At 43.1% G+C, this 17,551-nt stretch overlaps 1 protein-coding gene across 2 annotated transcripts in view; it reads right to left on the reverse strand.

Moving 5' to 3' along the window:
• NEBL (nebulette) overlaps nt 1-7,188 on the reverse strand; it is a 486,921-nt gene extending 479,733 nt beyond the window's left edge. The window contains exons 1-2 of one of the 2 annotated variants that reach the window (XM_059729062.1): nt 6,893-7,188; nt 5,697-5,791 (exon numbers count right to left, since the gene is read on the reverse strand). In XM_059729062.1, the coding sequence (XP_059585045.1) occupies nt 5,697-5,791; nt 6,893-6,961 (164 nt within the window). In that variant the 5' untranslated portion in view covers nt 6,962-7,188. The remainder of the gene's footprint in view (nt 1-5,696; nt 5,792-6,892) is intronic. The other variant, XM_014608963.3, reaches the window with a different exon arrangement.
• Between the last annotated feature and the right edge of the window lie 10,363 nt (nt 7,189-17,551).

The following is a 17,551-nucleotide window of genomic DNA, read 5'->3' on the forward strand; positions in this document are numbered from 1 at the left end:
AAATTTAACAGAGAAACACACGGATCTTGCTCTCTTGCAGAGAGCTCTCTGCAGGCTGGCAGAGCTCCAGCCTCCAAGTGGGGTGGGGGCAGTCAGGCAGGGGGCACACATGGCTGCCACGCAGCCTGAAGAGCAGCTCTCGCAGCAGGTAAATCTAGCAGGGCGGGAGGGGGATTGAGACCCCCATAAGGAGGGAAAAAGAAATGAAGGGAGTTGGGCAGGGCTGGGACAGTGGCTTGGGCTGCTGCTTATCACTGTGAGCTCCTTACCACTGCAAGCCCTACACTGCCCTGTCCACCCTGCAGCAGCAAGAGGCAAAACCCCACACCACCACCCCAGCTGTTGCAGGGTGGCAGAGGGCACATTGCCAAGGCAGCATGGAGCTCACAGTGGCAAGAAGCTCGCAGCAGCTTGCAGCTCACAGCAGCAAGGAGCTTCCCTGCCTGGTCTTGCTCTACCCTGCCGATCCCACCTGCTGGGCCATGGAGGCCCTGGGTGGAAAGCAGCAGGGCAGGGAGCCTAAGCCTGCAGTGGGCAGCCCACACCCACCCCCATCCCCACTCTGCATACAGATCTGGGGTGCACATGATCCGCCTAGTCCCCTGGAAGTGCAGGCAGTGGTGGGGAGCCACTCTCCCACCTGAGCCTGCAGCAGGCAGGCCACCCCCACCCCAGGCTCCACTCCAGCTATGCTGCCTGTGGGGGAGGGGGAGATAGACTCTGCAATCAGGCTGCAGCAGCTCCTGTGGGCAGCAGCTGGGACTTGGGCACTGCTCTGGGGGGCAGGTAGCTGTGGGCCCAGGGGGTCCTTGGCAGCTGTGGAGGGACCCGTGGACCCAGCTGCCCTGGCAGCTGGATGCCCCTTCTAACAGGGCTGGAGGGGCAGGGGGCTGTGGGTGGCAAGTGAGGGGTACCAGCAAGGTCGGCAGGATATGGCTTGGGGGTGAGGGGCCTGGACCTGTGTCCTGGTGAGCTAAGGGGGCAGGGGGAGCTCTCATTTTCCATGATAAAGAAAAGAAAATCAAATACCAAGTACTTAGAATTTCATTTACTGTAGTGATTGAGGCACTGATAGGCTTCCAAATTGCTTAAATGTGTGTTTGAGAGAGAGGTGTTTCATTTTAATTGTGGATTTTGCAATTTTTTTTATTAGAGAATTTGCGATTTATATCAAGGAAAACCAGGACCCCTGCTAATCACCATGTCTTTATGTTGGACAAGTTTCCCAAGGAGGAAGTCAGTTTTCATCAGCAGGTCTGGTTACTATGGTAAAAACATTCTAAATCTGCCCATCTCAATTTTTACAAATAAAAAAAAGTTTTATGCAAAAAGTAACCTCATGTTCTGGCTTTGGGAAACTTGTCTGGAATTAATTTCCAAATAATAATGGAAGCCTAAGATACATAATAAACTATACTGGGGGAGGACATAAAAGCAAGGGTTTGTTTTAATGTTTTATAAGTTATTTATAAGAAAAGTCTCCATAAAATGATCACAGACAACTCAGTAATTTAAAAACCTTATGAACTAGGACATAAGCAGCTGCTGCCAACATGTAATTTACTTCCTAACATCACTTACTAGGGTTGTAGGGTTTGTTTGTTTGTTTGTTTGTTTGTTTGGGGGGATTGTTTGGGGGGATTGTTTGGTTTTTTTACAATTACATGGCATCAGCTCCAATTTTGTACAGAAAAAGAAAAACTTGCAAAAAGTTTTACATGAAAAAGTATAATTTCCACATATAAAATAAATATAGATTCATTTTCATCTATAATTCTTACAATTATTTGCAAACAAGCAACAACTATCACTGACAACATTTTACAGATAAGGCACAGATTGGTTAAATGACTTGTCTTAGATCACATAGCCTGTCAAAAATAGGACTAAAATTGTAATCCACATCTGATAGTGGAATGCCCCAGCACTGGATACTGAATATATTTATGAGGGTTTCTAAAAACAATTTTTTATTAGGGCTTCTAGAAAAGTGAGAGCAAGGTGAACTGAAAACTTAAATAGTAATAATAATTATGCATTCACAGGAATGTTCAATACCCTATTGTTTCAGGCATTGTGTAAATATGTAGCAAGAGATTGCTGTGACCCAAACAACTTTCAAATTATATAAATAAGATAAAGGGTGAAAGGAAGGTAGTGGTAAAACCGACCTTCTACGGAAGGGAAAACCGAGATTTTTTGATGCAAGATGGGAGTACTGACTTTGTACATTGCCTAGAATCACACAGGAGTTCTGTGGCAGAATTGGCAACTGAACCCAGATTTTGTACATTATTCACAAAATATTTCTTCCTTTCATACCAATAGTATACAAGCATAAGGCAAGCCACTAGTTCCCAAATGTTTTTGCTTGTGATCTCACAACTCACTTCTAGTTACAAGCTCCCTTCTGGAAGCAAATTTCTGTTGATCTCACAACCCCATTCATAAGTGGTACAATCTCATTTGGTGTCACAGCCAGGGTCTGAACTGAGGGTGGCAGAGGCCAGAACAGCTCCCATTGCCATCTTTGCACCATCCTCAAGTGGGTGCCCAGGGCTACTGCCCCAGTCATCCACCCTTATGACACCACTGTTACCACCCCAGTTTGGAAACCACTAGTATGAAGTTCCACCAAAAGCTCTGTTGCAAAATCTTCAAAAATACCACAACCTTAACAAGAAATATATAAAATGAATATCAGGTCACAATGACAAGGGAACCGAGTTTTGATCTGTAACATCTCTACTAGTTTTAGCATAGCAGAAATAATCACTGCTAACAACGTGTACTTATCACTGGAACACTATACAATCATCAGCTGGAAACTAGACAAATTCCTAAAACAGATGTCTTGCCCATGTAGAAAATGAATCCTGTTTGTTCTTAAGTATACTGAATAAAAATGTTTCATAACTTAATCCTTCTTGGGCCATTAATTTTCTTTGGTCTATTAATTTTCTCTCGGGACCTCCTCTCCACCACTAAAAAAAGCAGTTTGCAGTCAGCACATTCTCAGATCAGTATCTACTACTATTTACTTCTAAAGGGCCTTAGTTTAAAAATAATCAAAATAACTTCCATAACATGCAAATACTTTAGCAAAAAAGAACAAGAAAACAGGTATGTATCTGACAATAAAGCTGAAAAACAAAAGTTAAAATTGACACAGTGTCAATGTGTTAGGTTACGACAAAAGCAATGCAGAATCGTAGAAGTTAGAGGTTTTATGTACTCCGAGTTGTTTAAATGAAAATATAACTGTGGCTTTCAAACCTATTAAATGATTTTATGATGTACATAATTCTGTACTTTTGCCTACAAATTATATTTTTATTGATGGATTGCTTTAATTGCCCATCTAATTATAACTGCTGTTTGTCAAGCACTTCCAACAGCCTATGTGAGTAAATTTTACATTTTTCTTCCTTTTGCAGATTTTCTGATTAAGATATAATTGACTTGAGTTCTTTAGTGTTTATCAATAGACAGATAAAGTAAATTAAATCTCATTTTAAATATTTTAATAGTGTACCGCCAACTAGGTAAGTAACATTTGACTTAAATATGTAAAAGGATAAATCTCAAAAGATAATTTATGAGTTACATTTTGGAAACATTGTTTTGCTTGAAACCAAACTGATAACTTTATATTACTCCAAATGTTATTAGACATTGTTCACACCATCCATTATATGCATTACTCTACTCTAGTGTTTCAGTAATATATGTAGTACTTTGAGTATTTGTTTTAAAAAGTCACTCAAATCCAGTACCTAAAGTATGACAAAATTTAAGATCAGTTTAGATTTTTTTGGTGAAGTAGTCACCTTTTCTAGCATTCAGACGTTATTTTACTGATTCAGCTCTCATTTTGTGAAGAAGTCTGATCTTCTCATTTACATAAACAATAAGTATTTTGAACCTTTTTCTAATTGGGGAAGTTTTTTAAAGTAGAGAATGAATTGTCAAAAAGAACCAACATTAGTTAAAACAACTGAAAGGAAGAACTGTGTGTTAAAGGTGTATAATACTCCTCACTCCTACGTCAAAAGATCCCTCCAGGCAATACAGACTGCATAAAAAAGAAACATTTCTCCAGCTGAAAGGTAGGGATTACTTTATAAAACACTGCATCCACTATGCACCTGCAGCTGAAGGAGATTTTGTTGAAACATGGGTTACGATAAATAGAAACCACTGAAACAACTTCAGAACTTTCAAGCAAACAGAGTACCAGCACTGCAGCTTAGCTGTGGCAGGAGACATAAAAACATATACCATCAAAATGTACCAAACTATCATAGGAATCATCGTGATTATAAATTATATTATGGGCATCTATGTTACACTCTGTTCCAAACACAACAATTTCAAAGACAGAGTACCCTCCAAAGCCAGGCTAGGCCTCTGGTTTAGTGTTAACTTGGAGGGCAATGTACCACCTACTGAATCACCAGCCTTACTTCCTACCACATGTTTTTCTTTGAATTTCTTTAAGTCTAGTATCAGTGAAGCCTGACCATGCCTTATGTAAGATATGATCTCATGTCATCATATAGCAAGGTGAAACACTGCAGGAAAAACTAGAAACTTACAGACAGGAAAAGAAATTCCTGGAGTATTACACTCGGTCAGAGGAGTCTTCAAGATTTGGCAGCAGAGTAAGTTATAGTAATGATAATTTTACAGTACACATGTATTTTTAATTAATTTTACAATTATTTTGTGATTTTATTCTGAAAGAGTATAAGCTTAAAGTTAATTACAAACTATCAGACTGCTTAATGGTGGCATTTACTGTGCCCAGAATTAAAGCTTTTAGGAGAATTATGGAAAACTATTCCAGAAAAAGATTATAATAGATTTATATCATAAGAAGTAAATCAACTATTATTTAGGTGTGGATGGAAATAATCACAATATATTCGTAACCACTATGATATTAAGGTCAAATCCGATCCAAAATTTATAAAAATACCTTTTTATAAAAAAACAAGCAAAGGGTTTCTAAAACCAAAAAGATACTCAAATGCATTTGGCAAACCTTATGGCATGATATAAGCAGCAAGCACAGGAAATATATATATAATGTATATCATAATGTTTCTAATAGCATTTGCAACTCAAACACAGAAACACCTTACAAGTCCATTGGAACAGAAGCTGAAATTGCCTGGAACATGACTATATATAAAAAAAAAAGAAGTGCAACTTTTTGGTTATCAACACAATGAAACAAAAAATAAAACTGCCTGGACAATGGGAAGTAACCTGACTTTTAAAATGCCTATTTGAAATAATCTAAAGTGTTTGACACAACTGTCGTAGGAAAACTGAACACTTATGTATATACAATACTGATTGTGACCTTAATCTGGAACTGACAGCAATGGGTAGGCAAACCTCTATATTGCCCAGAATCCCAAGGAAATTAATGGAAGTCAGCTCTGAAGTCTGACCCTGTTCATTGGGTATGGCACTTACACTGAAATCTGATACTCAAACAGTGTAACAGATATTCAGTACAGTATAACAGTCAATAAACACTATGACCTTCCTTAAATCAATGTAAATAGAGGATCAGAACTGCACTGCCACACCTATAAACCAACTTTTCAAAGCAATTCAACTCACAATCTTCCCTGTCAGCTGGTTTTTCCAAGTGCATTTCTGCAAGTCTTCATAATACTTACGCATTGCAATAAGGTTTCTTTTCATATCCTTTGTAGTTGTTCATGTTTAGAGCCATTTTGCAAACCTCACAATGGAAACATCCTTTATGCCAGTACTGTAAGGAAATGTAATCGATAGTTACTTATAGTATTGTGTAATCAGTACTATCACATGTGGATACCTGTGCAAGCTAAGAACTTGTAATATATGCTTGTATAAATGGGAGTTACTTTCTTACACATCTGCAAGTACTAGGGAAACAATTTCAAAGCCATAAATTACCTATTAACATGAAAAATCAAGATCCCAGTGCCAGTGTGACTGTATCGGCATCATTTTAACAGATACCCAAGGCAAGACCTTGACATTTTGATCAGTACAAAAGTAAAAATCAATAAAAATATTTTCTCCAAACCATCCATAGCCTATGGTAGCCTAAAGATGAGCTACATTTAGCAGGCACGGAATGGGATTCTCACCTGATCAGGCTACACTCTGGAGGGGAGAATTTGGGGGGGGGGGAAGGGGGGGGGTCAGTCTGTAGCAATTTGTCACAGCCTTAATGCTTGCACTCTTATTTATTAATTGATCCTGCTGGGTGAGAACCGACATCACAGAGGAATCATTTCAGGAGGGAAAGAGCATCTGTCGGATCTGCCCGGGGTGTAAGTCTCGGTCAGGGCAGAATGGCTGTTGTGTCATGAATGATGTTGTTGAAGCCTCCAAGCCACGCCAACCTGAGGCAGAATCAGCCCCAGCTCAGGGGATGTCACCGATGACTTGAGGGAGGCGTTCACCAGAAGGCAGGGCAGGGATGCACCCCGGAGCGCACAGCTCGCTCCGGTCAGTTTCTAAGGGGCGTCTCTACCCTGCCTTCTTCCTCCAGGGAGCGAGAGACGCCCCCCAAGATCTCGGATCAGAGCACACCCTCCCGGCCCCCGGCCCCACGGCGGGCTCCCCACTCGGGGCAAGGAGCGATGCGTCAGCGCTGTGACACGTTCATTACGATCTGCCGCTTCCCTTGCGGTGCTCGCAGGAGGAGGAGGGGCGGACTCCGGCGCCGCGCCGCGCCGAGGGGGCTCTGCCTCCTCCTGCAGGGACCTGCGCCCCCGCCTGCCGCCGGCACCGACCGACCGACCGCCGCGCTGCCCCGCCCCAGGCCGCCAGGTGGGTGCACCTGCGGCAGCCCCGGCCCACGCCGCCGTCGCCCCCGCACCTTGTCCAGGCAGTTGACTTTCTCGGTGGGATAGACCACTTTGCCACAGCGGGCGCACTGGGGATTCATGGTCGGGCTCTTCTACAACCGGCGCCGGCGCGAGCGGGTCCTGGGAGCCGATGGGGCATCCCCCTCCCCGGGGGCGAGGCGAGGCGGGGCCGAGCGTCCTCAGGAGCGGCGGCGGCGGTGGCGGCCGGGCGAGAAGGTCATCGGCGGAGGCCGCGCGGGTAGCGCAGCGGCAGCTGCTGCTGCTGCTCCAGCTGACTGCAGCCCGGCAGCATGTGTGAGCGGAGGGCGGGGAGCCTGTGCCTGCGTCCCCCGCCCGCGCCCGCCTCCGCGCCCGCCTCCGCTCCCCCGCGTGCCTGCGCGCTCGGCTCCCGGCCCGCGGGCGGCTGCGCCGCGCCGGGTGACTCACGCCGCTCCCGCAGCGCGCCGCCGGGCCCGGACCCGGACCCGGACCCGCACCAGGACCAGCCCCGCGGTCCCGCTCAGGTCCCTGCGCCAGGCCGAGGGGTGGAGCGGCCCGGGGCCCACTGCTGCCGGCTTGGGGTGGGAGCCCGGCCTGGCTCTTCCCGGGCAGGGGCTAAGGGGGGAAATACGCACAGGCACCCTCAAAAATGCCTTCTCTCTCGCCTACTGTCTGAACTGTCACAGCTCCAGCATCCCTCTTACATTACCCGGGCATTTTTGACAAAGGCAGTCATTTTAAAAAGTATCAAAGTATTCCCCCCCAAATGTCATCACAGACCCTTTGGTATTGTCCAGAGAGCAAACCCCAGCTGAGTTCTAGCTGCTGCTGCCCCTGAAACAATGCAAAGGTTATAACAGGCTGCCACGTTGGGAAGGAAGATATCTCCATCACTTTTTCCAAGCAGCAATAGATTGGACCAGCATCTCTACCAGGCAGATGCCTGAGCTGCTGCTTCCCTTGGGTCAAGAATTTCCCTTCATTTCATTATCCTAATATTCTGCTTCCTAGGGCTGACTGTGACACCTTACTCAGGTTGAATGACTAATACTTACGGACAGCCCAGTAGTCCCAGATATTTAAGCACAACTTAACCTGAGTAAAGTTGGCAGATGTAGCTCCTTGGAGCAGGCTTCAGTAATTTATTTTTAATCCTCTCATTATTGGTGTTTTGGGAATGTTACAGTAAAATATCTCCATTTTGCCCTGAATGCACTCAAGATGAATAAACTGAACTGCAAACCATACCAAGGGGAGCACTTGGTCCAATGAAGTGTAGCCATTTCTGGGGTGAGGTAATGCAGCTTTTTAAGGGAGAGAAGCAACACTGCACCACCCTGTGATAAGAAGTGAAGACAAACTCTATATATAGTTGGATTTGAGAGACTGACTGTAATCAACTAAATTGGATCTCTTGGCCATAAACCTTGCTTAGCAAGCCAACTCTTAAGCATCCACCCCACCATTGTTTTTGAGGTATGGAGAGGACTCCCAAACTATTTAATTAAAATTAATTTAAACATTATAAAAGCATATTTAATGATCAGGTCCCAACTATCACAGATCACCACTGGTAATGATATTGGGTTTCTATAGCTTCTAGATAAAAGCATTTTAAACCCAGAAAAATTGATAATGCACAGAAGATAGTAAACTATGGGCCAGCTAGGCCCCAATCCTACAATGAGATTTGCATAGGAAACAGGACTGCCAGTTCTAAAAATTAAAAAAACATTAATTAGTATCCAAACAATCAGGATGCTTTTCTAATGTTGAATTATTTCTGATCTGTCTTCAAGAACTTGACATCTCCTTGTTCATCTGAAAGCATAGGCAACAATTCCAGTGTGAACAGTTTTCATGAGTTTGTGAACACTGTTTTGACCCCTGTTGCAGGGGCTCTCACTAGAAAAGCTAATCAAGATAAGGCCCCTGTTGAGTTAGCCCAATACAAAACATGCCATAAGAGACAGTCACTACCATCAAGATTTTACATACTAACACAAAACACAGAGTAAGCTTGTGACAAGAACTGAAAACTAGACCCAACCAACTGATACAATGGGTCCCCAAAGATCTATTTCATGTGAAAAACATAATCCCTGCTAAGCTGAACTAGGCTCAACAGGGTAACAGGTGACCTACAGGTAAAGGGCTCTGTAATTCATTAGAAATACTTGTAGACTACAACCCTTCAGAAACAGTAATTGCTGTATCTTTAACAATACGGCTCAATTCCTTGAAACTTGTGTTTAATTACATGTAGGCTCTTCCACTCTCAGAGTACAGACAAAATCCTCTATGTACTATGTTCTGAGGCACTCTGCAATGTTACATTCCACCCTTTTCTTAAAAGGTAAAGAAAACTGCAAACTCTAAAAACAAATATTAGCATCCAAATTCATGTCTAAATGCAGCATTTTCACCACACAAAATCATGCCAATATTTAAAAATATTGCAAGGTACTTTTATTAACATTTATACATTTCCCCCCTCAGACTGTAGAGGGAAATGGTCAACCACAGCTTTCAAATCGTCAGCACAGTCTTCTTTCCCTGCCCACCACCAGTTATTTCCAGCACTCCTGTAATGAAAGTATGCTCTTATGCTCTATATGGGCTCATGGAGGGAAACACTACACATCTGGCCAGTTGGTTCTAACAATGTGTGAGAAAGCAGTGAAATTTGGTGCATCAGTAGTCCCATTTATTATTCCTGGCTCTCTAACCAGTATGGTCTACTGGTTACACAAAGATTATCCAAGTTTAGTAACTTCCCTGTGTGGATCTGTGCAAATTGAACCTAGACCTTCTGCATATAGAAATGCAAGCTTCTACTGTATGAGTTAAAAGAACCAGCTCTTTTAGTGTTGGCTACAAATGTCCAACTTGGGATCCTTAAAATTCTAGTTTATTAGGCGGATTGAAACACTGTAGTCATAAACCTTGGGGCTGGTCCCCATACACACACACATGCACACACATACACACACACAGTAGCAAGCTATAGTCAGGTATACCTATCCTACAAGCGCTGGAGTCTGTCATTGAGGCTTCTTTCAGCGTGGTGTTATCTTCCAGAAGGGGGTCACTGGCTGGACAGGTCTGGTCGAGCTGGAGATCAAGAGGACACCACTGAGGGTCACTTTTCACTGCCTTTTATCCGTCCCTGGCAGACTTTGGTGACTCCCCAATTTTCAGGTTTGCCAAATCCAGGGGTCATTGACCCTCGTGGGACTTCCCCCCCCCCCCCTTGGTGGCTACTGGACGGCATCTGACAGCCCCAGGGGTCGTCTGCATCTACGTGCAGGTTTGGGAGTCCATTGATTAATTTAGAATAGGGCTCTGGGAGCAGTTGATCTGGAGATACTCAGCCCAAAAGTTGGTCCCCAGCGTTGATTAACTCAGGCCAGGGCTTCTAGGTTTAGAGATTTCCCGGTTGTTACATTGTCTTCTATTGAGTTCTTCCCTTGGTTGATCTGCAGCTTCCCAGGTGTTAATTGCTGCCTGCTGCTACTGTGTTACACATTCAATCACTGATTCACTCACTCTTTCAGGGGCCAGCCTGATACAGAGAAGGACAGTTTGATTCCTGCCCTTGTTAACATTGTTACAATGTATAACTTACTAAAACACGTTTAGTTGAAAGTTGAAAGGTGAGGAGTATAAAATATAAGCTACCAATGCCATGGCACACAAATAGATAAAAATACCAAACTACAAGGGGAGATACAAAATGCACACATACAAATTTTAAAACACAATTCCTTATCTTAAAGTGAAAGAGAGAGGAAGGAAGAAAAGGTAGAAAAAGAGAAACATATCCAAATATATTTGGGAGAGCAAATACAGGCAAGAGGAAAAGGGGGCTTTCCTGCTACATTAGTACAGAGGAAAAGGCAGATTACAAACCTGAGTAAAACGCCACATATACACAGCTATTCTGTCATCCGTAACCCAACCCTGCTTTTCCAGAGCTAGCTCAGGTATCTATTCATGGTACTGCATGGTATACACGTAATTGGGCACACTCCTCATGACAGAGCGTGGTAAAGTAGTTAAGACATGATTCTATTATAATAGAAACTTGAGTTTTTAACACCAGCACCTCTGAAAGCACCCATGAACCCTGTGTCAGCTCTCTTATCCATAAAAGAATAAGTCACCTCCTCTAAATTTTGGGTGTAATGCCTGCACAGATGCCAGCAGCAATCAGTAGAACAGCTAATGCTGGAAATCACGCTCTCTCGTCTTTCAGTTCAGAGCATGCTCCCCTAGGCTACACAGCACTGAGTAGAAGAAAGATCTCTTTCTGAAGGTAGGAGCTTTACACAAAAGTTTCTACAGCAGAGGCCAGACTGATTCAATATATTTGCAAAAGCTGGCAACAGTATTGACACTTATGCCTGCCAGAAACCTGCTAGACAAAATGCACATTGGGCATACAAACTTGGCCTTATGAATTATACTGTAGAATCAGGGTTTAGCTTGGGCTTCTGGAACTTTACTGCATTTCAATTGGGATGGCAGTTGTCTGAAGTTAAGGCTAAGCTACATTACACTATTAGGTATTTTTGAAGGAATGGAAAAAATGGTGAATTCATGCACATTTTAATCATGGTCTCTAAAAGAGATGAATGGAGTTTGTCCTGTCTGGCAAGGTTCTTTGGTTAGATGCAAGGTCTTTTATTATACCAACTGAGTCATTGGAAAAAAGTTCTTTTTTCAGTTGGTCTAATAAAAGATCTCACATCTAACCAAAGAACCTTGCCTGCCTACGTCCTTAGACCAACATGGCTACAACCAAAAACTGAGCGTTTGTCCTGACTTATATCTGTAATTAAACATTGTTGAGCACTGGGTGCATGTACACATCACCATACAGTGACATTAGTACTGCACCGTGTTTTAGTACTTGCATGGGGGAAGTACTAACACACAGTGCACTAGCCACCCATACTGCGGCGTACAGTGGCGCACAGTTAGATTCACTGGCTACATCGCTGTAGTGGCACGCTATAGCTGTGCAGCACACCACTACGGTGACTTAGCCAGCAATCACAGGTAGACCCACATGATCACCACATTGCCATAGCGCACCATACAGCAACATAGAGCATTGCTGCATCACCATAAGGCAATGTGTAGACATGCCCACTGAGTCAGATGTTCGCATTCCCATCACCTATTGTCAGCACTGGAGACTTCTGCAAATGTAAACAAGTTAGTAGGCAGCAGAAATAGATTAGTCCTCTTCCACACTGATTCTATCCCGTTCCAACTGTGAAAGATTATGTACAGGATGTGCTGTCTTTCACTGATGATCATTTCAGATGTGCTCCTTACACCAATAAACAGTGAGACTACTCACTCTGAGTATGATACCATATTCAACATAAAGAGGACATGTATTCAGTAGATGTATGATCTTGTGATGACAACATTAGACAGGGAATCAGAGATGAGGTTTCTATGCACTACTGTAGTACAAATAAATAATAAGGAAGAGATATTGTGAGAAAATGTGGCTATGAAATATGTAGGAAAGAAAAAGAATTAAACTTACATTGCTGGGCTCAGGAATTGCCAGTCAGTTTTCCACCCTCACTGTCTAAGCTTACATCTGACCATTTACAAGAAGAAACCCTGCATGGTTACATTTCTAATAGGAAAAATGAAACTTTTATATGACTCTGCTTATAGCTATCTGGGGTGCGGTTACAGAAACGTCCATAAGTCATCCATTGTGAAAGCATCAAGACTGAATCTGTATCCCTCATGTACAAAGGTCAAAGGCAGTATGTTTCCAACTTTGATTTTAGACAATCTTAGCCCAGGGGTGAATGCTTTTATATCGAAACAAAAACAGCAGGATTTATTATTTAACCATTATTTTCTCATTTGATTCCAATGACACTATTTCTCCATAGAAAAATTCTGATAGACATTTGCAGAAATAAGCAACAATGGTATCTGTTTAATTCTTAAGATAGTAAGTAGAGAGGTTAGACAATGACTAATGTTTATTTGATCATGCTTCTGTCCCTGGAATAATATACAAATTGACCCCACAGGTCCAGAAATTTGGCAGTAGAAAGCAGAAGCAGTGTTAATTGCTCCCAGTTAATGTTGCCACCACTCCCCAACCTCCAGATTTACAGACCCATGGGGAGCCCCATGGCTCAGATGACATGGCCCCGTGCACCACACTGTGCACCACACACTACCACCCCGTGCACCACTGTGCACCACACCATGCACCACACTAGCACTTGTTTGTCTGATGGATGGATCTGATATGCAGGGTCAAGCCAACACACCAGATTGTACCAATGAGCTAGGGACAGAAATTACACATAAACCAGTATAAGTGATCAGAAACAAGTTCAAATCTGTATCACAACAGAAGTTCAGTGCATATAAACTGCTTTCAAAATGGCTGAAACCAGTTTAGGATAAACCTGGATGGATGTAGTATCAGACTTAACTGATTTAAGTTAAATCAGTTTATTGAACTTCTGTTCCAGATCCCCTTCAGATTCAACTTAATTCACAGTCCTCCAGCATCCCAGGATGCTTTGTACTTCCCCGCAAACCCTCCCTCGCAGGGTGAGCGGGCTAGCCTTGGCCCAAGCTGTCTGTTCCAGCCAATTAGGGAGGTGTGCTTTAGTGCCCCCAGCTTCTGACCCGAGCCACTGCAGGCATGTGGCTGCATTTCCAGAATCAAAAGTGAATGTCTGCTCACTTGCTTATCAGTTCAATCTACACAGCTTAGACTAGCCTGCAAAAATTGAATTGATTCAGCCTTGGGCTTTTTGACTGTCTGTATTTAGCCATGGACTGGCATTGTGCACCGACCCCACACTGGATCAGGCCCACAGACCAACCCTGTTTGTGGGATCTGAACCACAGACTGACCACATATCAGAAAAGGGAAGCACCACAGATTGATAGAGCATAGTATATCTGAAACTACCACATGCTACAATAGTCACAGTAGTTTAATTTAACAGCTGGTTCTGCCCAGTAGATGGCTTTTAGGAACTACATCAGACAAAGCACAACAACTATAGTAGCATGCAGGAATCAAGAAGTTCTCCACATACAATCGTCTACTGTTTCTACCACTTGCAGTTCTGATGACCAGGCCTATAACAAACAGAATTACCATATTTAGGTGAATATTTATTTATTCAAAACAAACTAAACACTTTTCATAAATAAATGTAACAGCTGCAAAGGCTTGCTTGGCTGCAAGCCGAGTGGGTGAGCTATGCCTAAGAACTTTGCAAGAAAGGTGGCAAAAAGTTTTCAGATGGTGAAATAGCTTTTCCAAACAAAGGTTATGCTGTGCACAATGCATGCTTTTTGCTGGAGCATTTGAACTGTGACCAGAGCCCCCATTGCAAACTCTGGGTTCTGATTGGCTACTATGGAGCCATAAAAAGCTGAGGGAGGAAAAAGCAGCTGTGGGGGAGGGCAATACCAGCTTGGAGAGAGGGGCAAAGGCTCAGCCCTTCTTCCCCCACCCCTAGGCAGAGGGAATGGAGATGAAGCTTGCTGGGGAGCAGACTTCAGGACAAAGGAGAGCCTAAATTATCCCATGAGAAGCTGATTCCCCACCAGGTCAGAGCTGTGCAATCAGGGACACAGGTACCCAGGGAAAGAGCTAGCTGGGAGAAGCTGCCTGGTCAGGGACCTACAGAGAGAGATAGCCCAGAGAGGGAGTGGACTATGAGAATCCCAAATTGGCATGGGTGTGTAAGGGGACACTTAACACCTAGTGTTTGCAGGATGTGTATTTTTCAGAGGGAAACTACAGAAAAGAAGCCTATTACCTGCACTGGCTGATCAGAGACTTGTTTTTGCTGAGTTACCAAGAAAGAGCAAAGAGTCCACCTTCCCTGGAGCAGCAAAAGCCTCACCTCTGCCACCTAGTGGTGGATCATACTGTATTGCCATTTATTCTTATGGGAAGGGGAGCGTTACCAGAGGGAAATTAAATGGGGTTATGAGGGGGAAACTGTTTTAAAGTGTTATAATCAGGTGAATGTAATCATTGAGGTTGTTTGATGCAAGTGGGACCACGCAGTGTGGTGGAATTATTCATCTATTGTTGCAGTTGTAAATTATATTCAAATTGTTGGTTTTATTATTAACTATTGATCTATATATATATATATATATATATATATATATATATATATATCTTCTCTTGATTAATTTCTTTTCTGTATATAGTTGTGTATAATAAAGAAACCCATTTGTTTATTGGACTTAAAGTAACTTCTTGGGTAGTGAGGGTGAGACACATCTCTCCATGGGACACCTGTCAGCAGACCTACCTGAGGGGGTTCCCAGGGCTACTGGCATCCTGAGAATCCAGAATCTGGCATATTGCCCAGCCTAGCATGCTGGCGAAGGTTATATAAAGAGTAAAAAAACCCTTTTACTTAGCTGTGAATAAAAGGACAATAACATTATTCATACCCTGTCAGTTGATCTGTACATGTATTTTGCCATCATTTTCAGAAGCCATACAGATAGAATTCAGTCCATAAATTTAAAAAAAAATGCTTCCTTTTTTAAACTGAATTCCACAGTCAAACACAGGAAGTGTTTTGCTCTGATCAGACTGTATTCATAAACGTACTGTTTAAAATACAGAGGAGGCAAGGATTTCATAGGATGATATCTTGTATTGAAACAACTGCATAGTTGGGATAGAGCTAGACAAGGTTTTGAATACAGGACATTCTTCTTCTGCAAGACATTCTGTTTAAAATACTGACAGGTACTTTGGCCAGTCAAGGGTAGTTAAGCTATGCTTACTGCTCAGGTTACTTGTAAATGTTCACACACAAGTGGAAAGAACATACTCTAGTTCTAGGCAAAGAAACAGCTCATTATACTAAAAAACAAAACAAAACAAAACAAAACCCTCAGCCTCACTGCCATGCACAAGTCTGAGACTCAAAGGAAGCCATATTTTCAACCCTCTCAGCAAGAGGATGGAATTTCATCCATTCACAAATGGGGTGGGATTATGTACAGGAAAGAGTCAGCAGCTATTTAAAAAAAAACAAAAAGTCATTTGTATCTTCAACTCAAGAGAGGTTACTGGAGGGGGAAAATGCACAAAAAAGGAGCTCTGGAGAAACATGTCTCAACCTGCCTACCAGACCATCAGACAGTAGGAGTAAAATCAGCAGCTGTCAGGTAGAAGGAGACCCCAGCAGTCTGATTTACAGAAAAAAAGATCAATCAATCTGTAGCTATATATTATGTTTTGATATAATATTACAAAAGTGATAGTCATGACTCAATGCCAAGATATGAAAAATGATACTGTTATTGTCTCTCTAAACGCATCATGGAGAATCTGACTATAAGGAACACTAAGCTTTCTTTTCTCAAGGTGAAATTTACCACAGTGCTCTGAACTCATAAAGACATCTCAGTGCCACTTAACAGCCATGTAAGCCTTCTGTTCTCAGAGAGAAAGATGTCCAAGCATCTTGTACAGCAAGTTAAATCTCTTCATTCTTAAATATGATATACATGTCTATGCTCACGTGAACTAGGAACACACTCATGAACTTTGTGCCACTTGTATTAAGACATCATGTCTGTAGAACTTTGTCTTCAAGGTATGTTGCAAAAGCTGAATTCTCAATAGTGCTATGAGGTCAGTAGATAAATTATCTACAAACTGAAATAATAGTAACTGATACACAAAGAATAAATGGCTTAAACTTTCAGTAGCATACCCTAATTTGGGGATGCTTTTCTTCTGAATTCCCAAACTAGAACCTGCTATTCCAAAACTGCAGATCATTTGCAATATCCATTCAGACTTCACCCCATGGAGTAAAAAATTTAGGCATCCAAAATTCTGTTAAATTTTTGGAACAAAATTCTGTTACACATGCCTGCAGTGGCTCAGACTAGAAGCTGGGAGGTGCTAAAGCTGCCCGCCTTTCCCTTGTGCAGTGCTGTCCTAAGTGACTTGCACAGAATTACACTGTGGCCAACTTCAATTTCATCACTAGTACTGTAATATTTAGCATTTTTCTCACAGAGCCAGTGTGGCAGGGTAAGGGAAAAGGAGCAGGGAACCAGATTGCTCTCACCCTCCCCCTTACCAGAGTAAGTTTCAAAGCTCGTCAACAAAGCAGATCCACCGCCCAAGCTAACGAGGGGCAAGCCCTTTCCCCCTCTGCTGTGAGGGACTAAGGCCAAAGCTAGCACTTGCAATCCTGCCAGGGCACAGCCTGAGATGATTCCTAATGTAGAGCATCCCCTTCCAGGGCAAAGGGCTAACTGGTCCATCCCTATAACTGGACCCACTGGAGAGTCAGGGAGGTGCTGCAGTGACAGCCCAGGGGAAGCCCTGTGCAGGACTGGAGGAGAAGCCCAGGAGTTCTGGTTCCAGTGAGGACACTCCCCAGCTAGCAGGTTTCCCCTTATCTGCAGGAGCAGGGAATATGGCAGCCTTGGAAGTACCCAGCCCTGGCCAGCTGGAGTACCGCAGTGGCAGCTACAAAAGCAGGATGAGCAGGAGAGTGAGCAGCCCTGGAGGAGAAACTGAGGAGGCAGCACTGAGGACTGGTGAGGTGCAGCAATTCTGCCCACATTTTTGCTTATTTGTTCTAAATGGACTCTTAGGCCTCCAGGGTGGGAAGACTAGG

This window comes from Alligator mississippiensis, chromosome 5 (genome assembly GCF_030867095.1).
Source record: "Alligator mississippiensis isolate rAllMis1 chromosome 5, rAllMis1, whole genome shotgun sequence".
Taxonomy (NCBI): Eukaryota; Metazoa; Chordata; order Crocodylia; family Alligatoridae; genus Alligator; species Alligator mississippiensis.